Source organism: Scyliorhinus canicula, chromosome 17 (genome assembly GCF_902713615.1).
Source record: "Scyliorhinus canicula chromosome 17, sScyCan1.1, whole genome shotgun sequence".
Lineage (NCBI taxonomy): Eukaryota > Metazoa > Chordata > Chondrichthyes > Carcharhiniformes > Scyliorhinidae > Scyliorhinus > Scyliorhinus canicula.
Genome location: NC_052162.1, coordinates 42705095 through 42720296, shown reverse-complemented (window position 1 = coordinate 42720296; position 15202 = coordinate 42705095). Strand labels below are relative to the sequence as shown.

Sequence of the window (15202 nt, the reverse complement as noted above, 5' to 3'; positions counted from 1 at the left end):
GAACCTCAATTGATCCATAAATTGCTTCATCCCTTCCCCTCCCCTCGGGGGTTCTGACTCGTACAGCTTCCCATAAAACTCTTTGAAGATTTCATTGATCCTCTCTGGGCTCAACAGCATATTACCCTCCTTATCCCTGACTTCCCCGATCTCCCTGGCCGCCTCTCTCCTGCGAAGTTGGTGCGCCAGCATCCTACTTGCTTTCTCCCCATACTCCGTAGACTGCCCCTTTCACTTTCCTCAACTGTGCCTCCACCTTCCTCGTGGCCAGCAGATCGAACTCCGCCTGTAATCTCCGGCGCTCCTTCAGCAGCCCCCGTCGGGGCCTTCGCATACTTCCTGTCCACCCTAAGCATCTCTCCCACCAGCCTCTCCCTCTCCGCCCTTTCCCTCTTCTCTCTGTGGGACCTAATAGAGATTCACTCCCCTTTGACCGCCTTCATGGCCTCTCAAACCGTTGTTGCTGTTACCTCCCCTGTGTCATTTGTTGTCACATTCTGAATGCTCCTCCTTGTCCGCCCACACACCTCTTCATCCGCCAGCAGCCCCACATCCAGTCTCCAGAGGGCACTGCCCCCGCTCAGGCCCCAGTCGCAAGTCCACCCAGTGCGGGGCATGGTCCAAGACCGCCATGGCCGAATACTCGACCCCCTCTACCCTCGGGATTAATGCCCTGCTCAACACACAAACGTCAATCTGCGAGTAGACTTTATGGACGTAGGAGAAAAAGGAGAACTCCTTCGCCCGTGGCCGCGCAAGTCTCCACGGGTCCATGCCCCCCCCCCCCCCCCCCCCCCCCCCCATCTGATCCATTAACTCCCACAGGCTGCCGCCGGTCTCTGTCACGACCTGGACTTAGGCAGGATCCAAAGTTGTTCCCCCTTCTCCCCCCAAAAGATCAAGTTACTTGACTCCAAGTCTGGGATTTTACCCAACATGCGCCTCATGAATTCCGCTTCATCCCAGTTCGGGGCATACACGTTCACCAACACCAAACGGGCCCCCTGTAGCTTGCCACTCACCATTATGTACCTGCCCCCCTTGTCTGCGAGATGGTGGCTTGCGACATCGTCGGGGGTAGCACCCCATTGTCCCTCGCCTCGTTAAACACCCTAACCAGCACCGGCCCCAGTATACCCGCAAACATTTTGTAGAACTCCACTGGATACCCATCCGGCCCCGGGGCTTTACCCAACTGCATGGCCTTCAGGCCCCCCATTACTTCAGCTCTAATCGGGGCCCCCAGCCCCTCTAACATCCCCCTGCCCACCTTTGGGACGGTCAGCCCATCTAAGAAGCGCCTCATCCCCTCCGGCCCCGTGGGGGGTTCCGAGGTACAGCTTACTGTAAAAGTCCCTGAATACCCTGTTCAGTACTGCCGGGTCTCCCACCCAGTTCCCTGCCCCGTCCACTACCGTCCCTATCTCCCTGGCCGCCTCCCTCTTCCTGAGTTGCTGTGCAAGCATTCTGCTGGCTTTCTCCCCATACTCATACACTGCGCCCCTGGCCTTTCTGAGTTGCTCTACTGCCTTCCCAGCGGATAGCGCTCCCAGCTCCGCCGTTCCCTCAGTAGCTCTGCCCTCGGGGAGTCCGCATATTCCCTATCCGCCCGTGTCATCTCCTGCATCAGTCTGTCCATCTTTGCCCTATCCGTTCTGTCCCTATGGGCTCGGATTGAGATCAGTTCCCCCCTCACCACCGCCTTCAGCGCCTCCCAGAGCACCGCTGCTGAGACTTCCCCTGTATCGTTGACCTGCAGGTAGTCCTGCATGCATTTCCCCACTCACTCACACGCCCTCTCCTCTGCCAGCAATCCCACCTCTAACCCCCATTGTGGGCGCTGATAACTTTCTTTACAGACCAGCAGGTCGACCCAATGTGGAGCATGGTCCAAAATAGTGATCGCCGAGTAATTTAACCCGTTTGTTAATCATGATCCTGACCCCTCTGGTCTTAGCGTCAAGCCCCGAATGGAAGACCTGGCTAACCCAGCCCTTCCGTAATCTAATCTGGTCCGCCACTTTCAAATGTGTCTCCTGCAGTAACATTACATCCGCCTTCAGAGCCCGTAAGTGCGCGAACACGCGTGTCCTCTTGACCGACCCGTTTAATCCTCTAACATTCCAGGTGATCAGCCTGGTTGGAGGGCTTCTGCAGCATGTCTGCCACATATGCCGTGGCATCCACTCCCTTGGCCCCCTCCGGGAGCCCAATGATTCTCAGATTCTGCCGGCGAGACCTATTTTCCAGGTCCTCCAGCTTGTCCATTAGCCTTGCTTGCTGCTCCTTCAACTTACTAATTTCCACGTCCGCTACCGTTTTGAAATCCGCCTGCTCTTCCACTGTCTTCTCCAGTGCCTGGACCTTCTTATCCTGAGCATCCAACTTCTGGTCAAGTCGTTCCACCGCTTTCTGGAGCGGTTCCAAATTATCCCGCTTTAGTGCTGCGAAGCTCTCTTTCATGACCTGCAGCATGTTGTGCAGTGCTGCCTGGACCGGCCTTTCTGTAGTCCGTTCATCGGCCATCTTTCCTCCCACTTGAGCTTCCACACCACAGTTGTTCAGCCCCTTCGCCTGTTTTCGCTCCCTTCTGCTCCTTAAGTGCATACATCTGTATGGATTCTGATCTAGAGTGCTATTGCTTTTCACTCCAGCCCTCAAAAGTTCAAAAAAGTCAGGCGAAAAGGTCTTAAAGTCAGACCGGAGCGAGAGCCACCAAATGTGCGACTTACTCCCTCATAGCCGCCACCGAAGTCCTGGTCAGCGGGTTTTAAGTGCGTCTCCTGCAGCATGGCCACGTCCGCCTTCAGCCCCTTTAAATGCGCAAACACACGGGCCCTCTTGACCGGCCCGTTCAGGCCTCTCACATTCCACGTGATCAGCCGCTGGAGGGGGGGAAGGAGAGGAGAGGAGATACACACACACACACACACACACACACACACACACACACACACACCCCCCCCCCCCCAACCGACCAGCCATCTCCCTTTTTCCGCCAGCCACGTACCCGCGCCCCCCTGCTCGCTCCAGCCCTCCCGTCGGAGGCCCCCCCCCAACCCGACTCCATCGGTCCCCAACAGTTGGCACCCTTTCAGTCAGCAAATCAGCACCCCAACCCCTCATGGGAATTGTATATGATTAATTATAAAATGTTTGGAATATTTAAAGTGGAAATGTCAGCTGGAGGCATCCTGCACCTATTTGCATATTTGGCATAACTTGTAATCATAGAATTTATGAAACCAAAGTTGATTATTTTTTTGAAGAGTAGGGGTAAAGAGGAATGCAAGATTGTATTGCCCTTAAGTGTGATTAACCGCAAGTATTTTTGTTTGTATTTTGCCTCAGCAGAACTTTGCTGTTTAAAGCTTAAACATCTTGGTACATTATCCTGTAGTCTATATTCATTGTGTATTTATCATGATACACAAAGCAAATTGTGCAAGCAATTGGAGGACTAGTTTAGCTGATTCATCAATTTTATCCCCCCCATCCGTTTCTGATATTTACTCCTACTGTAGCATTGTTTTATGCAAGTACGTACTCTGACAATTGCAGACTCTTTGAGAAGTGAGGCATTAAAGTCAACCTTTTCTGTGCACTATAAAGTGGGTCATGCATACCAATTGAACGATCTGCTGATTGCACAAAACAGAAGTCGCACGTGGAACCTGTTGGTGTATCTCAACTTGTATGCTATTCTGGATGACAGTGAACTGAGGTCACAAAATGCCCTTGGAGCACATTTCATTCTATAAGAGTGCTGCATTATCACAAAAGGGTATTTGTGTGTAGGTCCACGATTGTTGACTGACTGGAGTTTGGAAGAGTAGGTGGCTTTTTTATTTTTCTTCAATTTTGTTTTCATTTGGCAAACATTTGGGATTAACTGTTAGTTTTAATAATTACTGTACGGATGGCAAGAGGAAGGTATGAATTTGTTTCCCTAAGTTTGCTGATGCCTTGTAAGTCTAATATGATTACCCCTTTCCCTTTTTTTATCGGTACTTCTGGACTCTGCTGACTTTCATCGTTCCAATGGGGGATTCTCAACCTGCCTAATGTTAAATCTACGTGGGACTTGCAATGAACACTAATGTCCAATCATATATATTTTAACTAAATTTATAGCCTAATGATCGATTTGTTCCTGGAAATATGGATGGTCAAGCAAATAACATGGGCGGACAGATGGTTGGCAGCCCTGCTGGGTTTCCCCGTGGAAATCAAGGAGAGTATGGTGCAGCCAAACGTCGTAGATACTAATTACAGACCTGAAAAATACTGTAGCCGTTAGCCATTCCACTTAAAATTGCCTCGAGTATTTTTGCAGATTGTATCATTGTAATGAGCTTTAGTACATAAGGTCTTTAGTAATTTACTGTTTCGAATATTCTTTTAACTTCCTGTTGGATGTATTTGGTAAATGTGCATGATATGTTTCGGTAATTACAATGTACATAATGTAATGCACAAGCTGCAAAGAATTTGGACACAAACTCTCATTGAGATGTTACTATTTTGATATTTGTTTAGCTACTCTAGCAACATTCTTCTGGAACAATTTCGTATTTTGTGATTTTTGTTTTTTTAAGGTGATTACAGACAGTAAAATTGGAATCTCAAATGGCTTGTGTGTTTTTATTTTCAATTGCTGAAGGCTTTATGCTGATGTGTTTGGTATTTTGAATATAGGGAGGAAAAATGTAGGATATCGGTGGGTTTGCATTTGGGTTTATGTTGGAATGTGGAATGGGTGTAAGTTTTTGACATGCATTAGGTGGATTTCAGGTTCATTGACAATACAATGCTGTGTTCGTTTTTAAGGATATGGCTTATTTGTTTTTGGTAGTTCAAATGTTTAAAATATTTGAAACCACTGAGTACATCTAACAGGAGTGACTTGTATTTGTAGAATGGGACATTTGAGCCTAAGATTCAGCATCCCAAGAAAACATGCCTCACTTGCAGGAAAAGTAAATCAAATATAAACCCACCGTTTGAGCTTGATTTGTCTTAACTTGCCTGGTATTCCTTCCAATACACACTTCAAAATGCCAATAAAGTTCTCAGCAATCTTTCTATTGTAATGTATTCATTTACTACCCCAATTCTATCTTCTATTGTATTATTGCTCATTTCTGAGCAGCGTCTGTTTTTTCAAAGTTTGTAATCCCTGATTTTGGTTATTTAGCATTTTTAAATGGATGGGTAATGAGTTGGTAGGAATGTGGAGTTTCTAATCCAAGGAGTTTTGGTGGAACAGGGGATTCTAAGGTTTAAAAGAAAAATCCACAGAAGATTTAAACAACGTAATGGTTTTATTTGGTGCATGTCGGAGATCTTGTTAAACATGGAAATTCTGTTTCTTTATCATTCAAACTTCAAATCACAGTAACCAGGCAACTAGTAGATGGCTTTAATGTGGTCCAATATTAAGTTGCCCAATTGTTGAATTAGTTATTTCACCCCACAGCTAAATAAGTAAACCTTGATGGCACTGCCAAAATATTTGCTTTTAAAAATGAGTATTTTAAGTTTGTTTTTCTTTCTTGCTGCCCAGTACCCATTTTATAATGGCGCTGACTGACGATGGTTTGTGGGTCACAACACTCTGGCAAAAAGCCATTTGTGAGAGCCAAGGCGATGAGCTCTAATTTAGAACAGACTTGAATTGAATTGGAAGTTTTTCTCTTGTGTGATCTGGTAATGTTGGGCCATTGAAGCCATGTTTGAAGAAAGTAACCATAAAATAGTAGGAAAAAGATCAATATGTTTTGGAAACCGATGTTTTGAACAAATATAAAATGGAATATAATTGGAATGGGCACTTGAAGGAAATAAGCTGGCAGGACCTCTGGGACCGAGTAGGGGAGTGGGACTAACTTCATTGCTTTTTTGGGAGATGGCATGGACTTGATGAATCGAATGGTCTTCTTTGTCATAAATATCTCGAGCCTCTACGACTGTAAAAGTTAGTACATGTTAGTACAAAGCAATATTAGGCTTGGTTCAAGGCAAATGGTTGGATTATTATTTTGAGGACGGCCAGGGGCAAGAGGAGACCATTTGTCCCATCAAGTTCATTTCATCCAGAGTTCATGTATGTTTTCACTTAATACTCTCTTTTCCAGCCATTTTTTAAAACTCCATGAATTTTCTTTACTTTCCCCTCAACAATAATCTGGCTCCTGTTAAAGATTTCAGTTAACTAGTTATCAGAATTTCACAAATATATCCACGGTCCTAACCAAAGCTTTTAAGTCTTCATCTTTGGTTGAGGCTTTTAAACTTGTGACCTGCTCCCATAATCTACATGTTTAATGCTACTCGTATCTGTGTTTTTGATTATTTTGAATATCTATATTGTGCTTTCCCCCCTTGAATCTTATTCATAACTTACTTGGTACAACTCTTGAAAATTTCCAGATTTACAGCTATTTTTTCCATTTCCTTTTTTGAAGTGGGATGACTAAAACTGCTTGCTGCTCTTCCAAGCTGGCTTCATGCTTGTAACTTGTTTTGACTTGCTCAGTGTACCTTAGTACCTAATTTATTTATGACTGCATCATACTGGCTTCTTTTATTATGTGATTGTAACTCCTTTTCTTATTTTCACCATTAGTCAAAGCTATTTATATTGTATTCTTATTTATTTTACCGTTTAACATCATGCTCTTGCATCCAGTCCTTTTAAAATCCAACTTGTGTGACCAGAAAATTTGGTAATACTATAGGCATTTATAGTTCCATAGTCACAAATTGTGACTACTAGTGGCCCGAAATAATTCTCGCGGACTACTTTCTGTTCATCACCTTGTCTTTTGTTGGTGAATCAAATATTGTCAAGTCAAACAATTTGTCAACTAAGCTATGAGCCTTAATCCCTACTAATTTCGCATGATTTGTTTTGTTTTGAAAATCAAAGTAAACTACTGGCTACCTCTCACTCGCTATATCTTGGATTTCTTGTGGCCTTGCCAGCCGTTCCTAAAATTGTGCTGTCTGACACCAGTGGTGTCCATTCATTGCAATCTGTGGGATGCCCTCAAGCACTTGATTAATTCAACATGAATAGTTCGTGAAGACATACTCATAGTTGTTTGAAGCATAATCCTCGGAACTGGATTTGCTGACGTCCACACCTTTATTAACTTCAACCAGAACTTCACTGATATCTACCAATTAGGAATTGAAAAAATCTTCCAAGCCAGTGACGTAGTTTTTCATACTTAACAAACTTCTGTGATATGGATGAACTATTACAGGAGTTTATTTGGATGGCATGGTTACGCAGTGGACTCACTGCACCGATGACCCGGGTTCGATCCCGGCTCCGGGTTACTGTCCGTGTGGAGTTTGCACATTCTCCCCATGTCTTTGTGGGTCACCCCCACAACCAAAAAGATGTGCAGGGTACAAATGAATTGGGTACTCTAAATTATTTTTCAGGAAACTATTTGGGAGTTTGTCCAGGCAGTGTGTATGCATGTGTATCACAACTGACGTGAAGAATTGAATCAACATATCACCCCTCAAGTAGCCTCCTGCACGGTAGGAATTCTATGCCTCTGTGTTGCTCAATTGTGATTTTTGGCTGTCTACGGTTTTCTGGAATCCAAATGGGGAGTGCACTAGCGACTGCTTTCATGATCACTCTGTCTAGAGCAGGGACAGGGACAGCCAAATGTGGCTATTCGGTGGGGAAGTTGTTGAGGCTGGGAAGATAATCTGGATCATTCTGAGCCGTTGCATCTAGTGGCCCAACTAACCTTGTCCGGCCCAATTTCTGTGATTCGGCGACGCACCCCCAATGGCTGCTGCTCGCATGTGCAGAATGCCGTCTTGCATTAGATCGTTTGACTGGCGCCATCTTGTCTGTGCAAGTCTGTGCTGATGGACTGGGGTGAGAGAGGGGCCAGAGGGGGACCGAGCACAGATGCAACAGCGATGTGGAGAGGCTGCGAATTGGTGGTAGGGCTCTGACAACTGCTCTCCATTTCGGCACTCCCACATCTAGCCACGGTGAAAACCCACGTAGGGTGGAGAATGGAGGAGAAGGTGATGAGTGATTGCAGAGGGAGGATTTGAGTGTGTGGGGATAGGAGGAAGGATATCAGTATGTTCATGGGAGCTGTGAGGAGGGATGACATGTAAGTTTACCCAGTAATAAAAATGTGTCTGTAATGGTTGCCCATGCTTTGTGGCAATCAAATGCCTTGAGTTGCCACATGTGACTCCCAAGGTTCAAAACCGTTGGTCATCCCTGCTCTACAGGAAGGAAGTATTGCTCTAAAACGGTAGGAAATTAGATGGAACAGTTGGCATTTGGAGAACAATTGTGCATTAGTGACCACAGCATAAATTCACTGAAATGAGGAAAGGCTAATGGGCCTGGAAAAGACTAAATTAACGAGATTGGATAGGATCTGGCTCAAAATAAAGGGACAGAAATTGCAGCATACTAATCAGTAAAAATACTCCATTCAGATGGATTGTGGCCAGAATAGCTATAAAAAGGAATCAAATGGATTAAGTAGAGATTAAACAAAACTAATTTTAAAGGATGATGTGTGGTGGAATAATAAATATGGCAAATAATGGGGAGGTGAAAAGGTGAAGAGATTATAGTGCTAAGAGGAAATATTGGACGTTGCATAATTTAAGAAGTATAAATAATGGCTGAAGGGGAGATTAGAGTTGTGGTAGATGAAGGGGTGACACTAGTTTTATTTGCATCAGGTTTACAAATAGTGACGGTGAAATTAGCTAGAAGCTATGGAACAATTAATAGAAATGTGTGTGGGGAAAAATTTGTTCGAAATTGCAGTTAGAAAAAGTCACTGGGCCCTAATGCCAGACATTCGAGGCTATTGTAATTGTTTTGTAAACAACTATATTGATTTTTTCCAGTTATTTAAATTTGCAATTATACTGAGAAGTATAGCCTCTTTGTTCAAGACAGAAAGGAGGGGCATGTTAGATGATTATTACGGGCAAATTCTCAAGAACCACGAATTTGAGGCCATATTAATGAACACTTCGATAAAAGATTGGGGATAATTACAGCCAGCCAATGCGAACTTGGTAGAGTTGAATTCTGTTTGACAAACTTAATAGTTTAATTTAATGGCGTGACTTCCTATAGGTATATTGAGTGTTATGTAGACCAGCTGGTTTAGCTCACTCGGCTAAATCGCTGGCTTTTAAAGCAGACCAAGCAGGCCAGCAGCACGGTTCGATTCCCGTACCAGTCTCCCCGGACAGGCGCCGGAATGTGGCGACTAGGGGCTTTTCACAGTAACTTCATTGAAGCCTACTCGTGACAATAAGCGATTTTCATTTCATTCAATTTTGTGAATTATCTGTTCGAGGGCTTGATTTGTGGTATGAGAGGAAATTAAGCAATGTCAATGTAAAGGGTTGAAGGGTGTAACTTGAATTGGAAATGGATTGGCCATAAACGGTGTATCCCAGAGGCTAGTGCTGGGTGTACTTGTTTATAAGACATCAATATAAATTGATGATTTGGTTAAGTAATATGAGATTTGCTAATGACCTCCGAAGTATGTGTAGCAACATGCATCACTCAGTTTTGGTAAAATGCCAGCTGGGTGGTAGATATAATTTTGAGGAACCATGAGTAATTATTTTGACACAAAATGAGGATTGAGATTATTAATTAAATGAAAATGCTGCAGGTTTTGGAGGAACTGACAGACCTATGGTGCAAGCTTCAAAGTTAGGGTTTGATTAAACCATGAACACTCCATTAGGATTCTGGGTTTATGGCTGATGTACTATTCAGTGGTTTGGCTGCAGTATTATGTTGTAGGCAGTTTGGGAGCCCCATTATAGAAAAGACAGATAGATATTCTCACATTATTGGGTAGTCTCAGCAGAAGCAAAATTTCATTTTGAGGCTGGACCTTATTAGTACTTGAATGGCAGCTTGCCTACAAGCATAATCCAGTTTCAGTAAGCCCCCAGATTGGTGGATAGGTTAGAAGAAAATGTGTCTGCGGGGTTGCCATCAGCTTATCCTTTCTGCCCCACAAAATTCAACTTCTGGTGGCTCAACCAAAGAGGAGTTGATACTTGGAAAGGCATATGATTCATTCAGTACTGGAGATTGTGACAGCCACAGTCATTTCCCCATTATACTTGGTGCACTACCCATGAAGAGAGGGTCGGTTAACTCGGTTGGCTGGATGGCTGGTTTGTGTCACAAGAAGGATCTCCGAAATCCTATTTAAAAGCTGTGCACTACCCCTGCACTGGAGAGTGGACAATGTTGATTGTGTACAGGGACAAGAAAAGGGGAAATACATATTGGAGGGATTTGGAATTGTGTGGCTATTCCAGTGGAAGATGGAAAACAGGGAAAATTGAAGAGATTTTTGAAATTTAGAAGCGTTCTGATAAATTGAATAGACCTATCATCTGGTTGGTGATCCAGCATTGAGGGTCAGATATTTGAAATTCCCTGTGAGCAAGTTGGGAGAAATTTATTTCCATCCTATTTTCCATAGCATGATTTACCACTGAAAGACGTTAAGATAAAGACCATTGCATTTTGAAGACAATATATTAAATGTTTCCTGGAGAAAAATAGTAGATGGAGAAAGAATAGGGAAATGAGTAGATAGCCCAGATAAAATGGTTGAATGAATTACTTTTGTACCATAAGTCTGTGTAATACTATTGTATAGAATCAATTGAAATTTCAATAAACTTGTTCGCTCTCTTTGACCTTTCTACAGTGTGGTTCTACAAGTTTTTATTTCCTTTGGATGGTTTGTGCTTCATTTTTCACACATTGATTGAAAGTAGCGACTTTATGAATCCCAATCCTCTTGTTTTTTTCAATGTCTCATTTAAAAGTATATTTATTTATTATTAGTTTTGTTTTTGTTAAGGAAAACGGTTTTGTTTCCTAACTTGTTTTCATTTTTGTTCGGCTTTTAAGTTGGGTTTCTGAGACCCTTCTTGTGACTTAAATCTTTTTTTTGGTATTGTGCCAGTGTCTCACATTTGCCATGACTGACCAAAAAAATCTACTTTAGCAATGTAAGAATTGCTATATCTAAATTCATCACCAGCCTTTAGGATAAGTGGATATTAGGGCAGCACGGTGGCCTAGTGGTTAGCGCAACCGCCTCACGGCGCTGAGGTCCCAGGTTCGATCCCGGCTCTGGGTCACTGTCCGTGTGGAGTTTGCACATTCTCCCCGTGTCTGCGTGGGTTTCGCCCCCACAACCCAAAAATGTGCACATTAGGTGGATTGGCCACGCTAAATTGCCCCTTAATTGGAAAAAATAATTGGGTAATCTAAATTTAAAAAAAAAATAAGTAAATAAAAAAAGGATAAGTGGATATTCATGGGCATGAGGGATAGATGAATGAAAATAAAAATCAGTCTCAGGCTGGTTCTGAATGACTTTATCACGTACAGCCTGTTACTAGACTGGAACCTGTTGAAGGATTCGTGTGTACCATTCCACTGGAGCTGATCAGCAGACTGGCATGTTTTATCTTGTTTTTCCTAACCCCCACCCTATGTTTAATGGCCTTCAGATAGCAACTAATTTGCTATCTGAAGACCACTAATTTTTGTTTCAACCTTATTCACCATTTGCCACAACTGTTTTTTACGTTTATCAGTAATGTATGCACTACATCCATTGTACCTCTTCGTGTAATGTTTTATGAAGGGCACTGAAAGACGCCCAAGTCCCAGAGGGCCATAGGCTGCTATCCCCAGTGCTGACTGGTGGTGATTTAACCTAAGGGTCACCACACGAGAGCTGAGGGGCAAGGTTGAGAAGGATAACTTCATGGATAACCTCAGCCGTTGCGGAAATTGAACTCTTGCTGTTGGCATTGCTCTGCATCACAAACCAGCCGTCCAGCCAACTGAGCTAATTGACCCTCTCTTCATGGATAACCTCAACCGGTATGGGAATTGATCCCGAACTGTTGCTGTCACTCCACATCACAAATCATCCGTCCAGCCAACTCCGCTGGCATGGGAATCGAACCTATGCTGTTGGCGTCGCTCCGCATAACGGACCAGCCGTCAAACCAACTGAGTTAACTGACCCCATGTTTTATACCCTGCTGACAACCGGATAGTCTCTGTTAGCCATCTTTTGAAATAATCAGTCCTTCATTCCTGATGTGCTTGTTTGTATAAAACCCATTCAAAACATTGCCTCAGAACATTTTTTTTTGTCGTAATTCTGCCAATGTTGGTACTTTTTTTTTATCGGCCATGTCTGGTTCATCTCCTGTCCCAGACCGTGCCCAGATATCCTGGTAATCAGAAATTCTTTAAACCCCCAAGTCCTTCTTTGAAGGAATTTTATAGAGGCATAATCAGACAGGATTTTGAGATAAAGAACGTGAAGTTGAGCACGACCAGGAAGATGTTTCGGGAGAAGAGTTCAATAATGTGAATCCTGAAGACACTGCTACAATATATTGGTGGAGTGGGGGCTACAAGAGACGATGCAAAAGAAAACAGAATTATTTTCAGAACTTTGAGGAGTGATGGGTGAGTGGGAGTTGATTCAGACTAGGACATGGGTAGGAGAGTGGACATAGACAGTGGTGTCGGTGTCATTTATAAAGTGGAAGCAGTGAAACATTAGACACCAACAATTGATTGAAGAGGGAGGTTTACATTTTCACCAACCTTTTGGTGGTGCCCTTGGCTACTTTACAAAGTCTCTGTCTTAGTCATGTTCATAGATGCTGATTACTTTGGTAAAATGCTGAGCACTGTTCATCTTTTCAGATTTCCCCTCCCAGCGATTAGCTGATTCCTCCTTACTATGCTTTTCAATCTGGGTGACCACATCCTGCAACATCTCTCCTTCATATATTGTAAGCACAGCAGTTCCTTGTTCAGTGTTGAACAAAATAAGTAACATTTCATGTGTCTATATTCCTTTGAACCTGTACATTTCTGAAATAATCTACTTGCATATCATGGTCTCAGCAAATTTACTTATTTTGTGTTGCTGCTGAACTTGGCGTCAGACTAAATTTCCATCCCTCCTTTTTTTAAATAGTAAATTTGACTTTTTCATGTGGCCTTTTTGCCATTGTAAGCAGTCTCATCCACAAATTGATTACTATGTCCTTACTGAATTAACTGGCTATCTATTTACATTCTTGGGCGAAGCAATTTCCTGATTGCTGGTTTGGATCCCAAAGTGATGTTCGCCACAGTGATCGTAAAGCAGTTCTGATCTTGGAAGATACATGATTGGTATAAACTTAAGCCTGCTTCTGTTTACAAGTGTAACTCCTACATAATTTGAACTGTGTAATACATAGAGAAAGTGTGTTTTAACCAGAAGGCTCGACTTGGTTGAAGAAAACCTGGAAATTTGCGACCACATTCATACTGAATTACTCAAATATTCGTGACAGGAAATCCTGTTTGGTTTTTTTCTACAAGTTTAATTCTAAATGCTGTAGGATTTCTCATTATCTCCAGTTAAGTTGCTTACCAGTAACTTTGTGTGGAGGAAGGGCAAATGGGAATAGATCCTTAAGAAATGTTAAATACGATCAAAACTTTATACCTTTTATTTGAAAGGCATTTGTCTTTTCTGTTTCCAGCGTACCATATATGTATGTTGTGTGTGTGCATATAATAAACATAAAGATTAAAATTGGAGAATACAGATGACAATTGTCAACTTCCACATGCTGGATATTGGAGGTTCAATTGTGGGATGGGAACGGGAAAAGCTTTAGTTGACTACGTTCATTATGAAGTTTGTTATTTGTGACTAGAGTAAATTGGCCTTGAAGCCCAGAATTGTGCTTGATCCAGAAGGCTGTGTACATAGTAGTCTGTTGGAATATAGAGCATGTGCTGAAATATGGCCAAATTGACATCCTTTGCAGATGTATTTAATATTAAGCAAGTTTTTAGTACCGTGGGCATCAAAGAAAAATCATTTCATGACAAGACAATTGTATACCTCTGAAAACTCAATCCAGTGTGCACAAAGGTAAATCTAATTCTGTTGTTTATTTTAAAGATTTAATTTTTGCTTGCCTTTTCTCCATCACCTCTTAAATTGTGTCAAAACAAAAATCCCCAAATGAGAGAGTTTTAGGGTTCTGATGTTTGCCTTTTAGGCATGCTAAATTTGTAGTTGTTATCCTGTTGTCAATCTGTTACTCAATGTCTTGAAGGAAATTCTGGATGGTTTTGGGTGTGTAGATTTTTTTAAAATAAAGCACCTTTTTAAAACTATATTTGGACATTCCTTTCAATGTTGCAGAGTTTTCAATTTGTATGCTTTTTCAGCTTGTGAGCATATTAGTTCAGACAGGGACAGGAATAAAATGTAATATCTCTAATTTCTCCAGACAAGTTTAGTAAAAATCTTGCTTATGCCCACTCTGGAAGTGATAAAAGCTATTTTAAGATAGTGAACAGATTTCAAAGAAGAAATATTTAATGTTCATATGACGGCACACCTTGGTGTTGATATTTTTAACAACAATCCTAACTTTGTATTATTTGGCAGTTTTGAATATATTTGAGCACATATTGCAGAGTAAAGTTAGCTACGAGAAAAAAAGACTTTTCAATATCTAATGAAGTAAGCTACAAATATATATTAGCTGTCTAATTGAAATGGGGGAATTACATACAACCCTGCAGTGAAAAAAAGTCGAGTGCAAATTTCAAAAAGGATTCTATTTGAAAATGGTGAGTTGAGGAATAACTTACAGGAAACATGTAAAGCAGCAAAAAGGCTTTGTTCTTGGTTGTTCTGTGACACTTCATACTTTTGTTTGCTTTTATTACATTTTATTTCATCTTCTAATTTATTACTTGTTTTTGACAGTCCTTGGATGTCATCTGTGGCACAGTAGTAGTATTGGTCCGAATCAGAATGTTGGGCTCAAGTCGCATTCTAGTGGCTTGAGCACAAAATCCAGACTGACTGTCAGTGCAGTACTGAAGGAGTACTGTGGTGTCGGAAGTGTTAGCTTTCACAGATGCTGAACAGTCATCGGCCCAGATGGATTTAAAAGACCAGTAGCAATATGCTGAAGAAGAGTTGGGGAGTTTCCCCCAGTGAGCGAGCTAATATTTGTCTACATTAACACTGCAAAAACAGATGACTTGGTCATTAACACATTGTTGTTTATAGGATTTTGCTGT

The 15202-nt window shown here is 42.4% G+C and overlaps 1 protein-coding gene across 4 annotated transcripts in view; it reads left to right on the top strand.

The window, feature by feature from the left end:
* The window catches only part of LOC119952137 (non-POU domain-containing octamer-binding protein-like), a 128462-nt gene that overhangs the window by 40479 nt on the left and 72781 nt on the right, over positions 1–15202 (top strand). For 2 of the 4 annotated variants that reach the window (XM_038775717.1, XM_038775718.1), the window contains one exon: positions 4135–4285. The exons of the other annotated variants lie outside the window; for them this stretch is intronic. In XM_038775717.1, the coding sequence (XP_038631645.1) occupies positions 4135–4269 (135 nt within the window). In that variant the 3' untranslated portion in view covers positions 4270–4285. Of the gene's footprint in view, positions 1–4134; positions 4286–15202 lie in introns of those variants that run through there. 4 annotated transcript variants of the gene reach the window in all.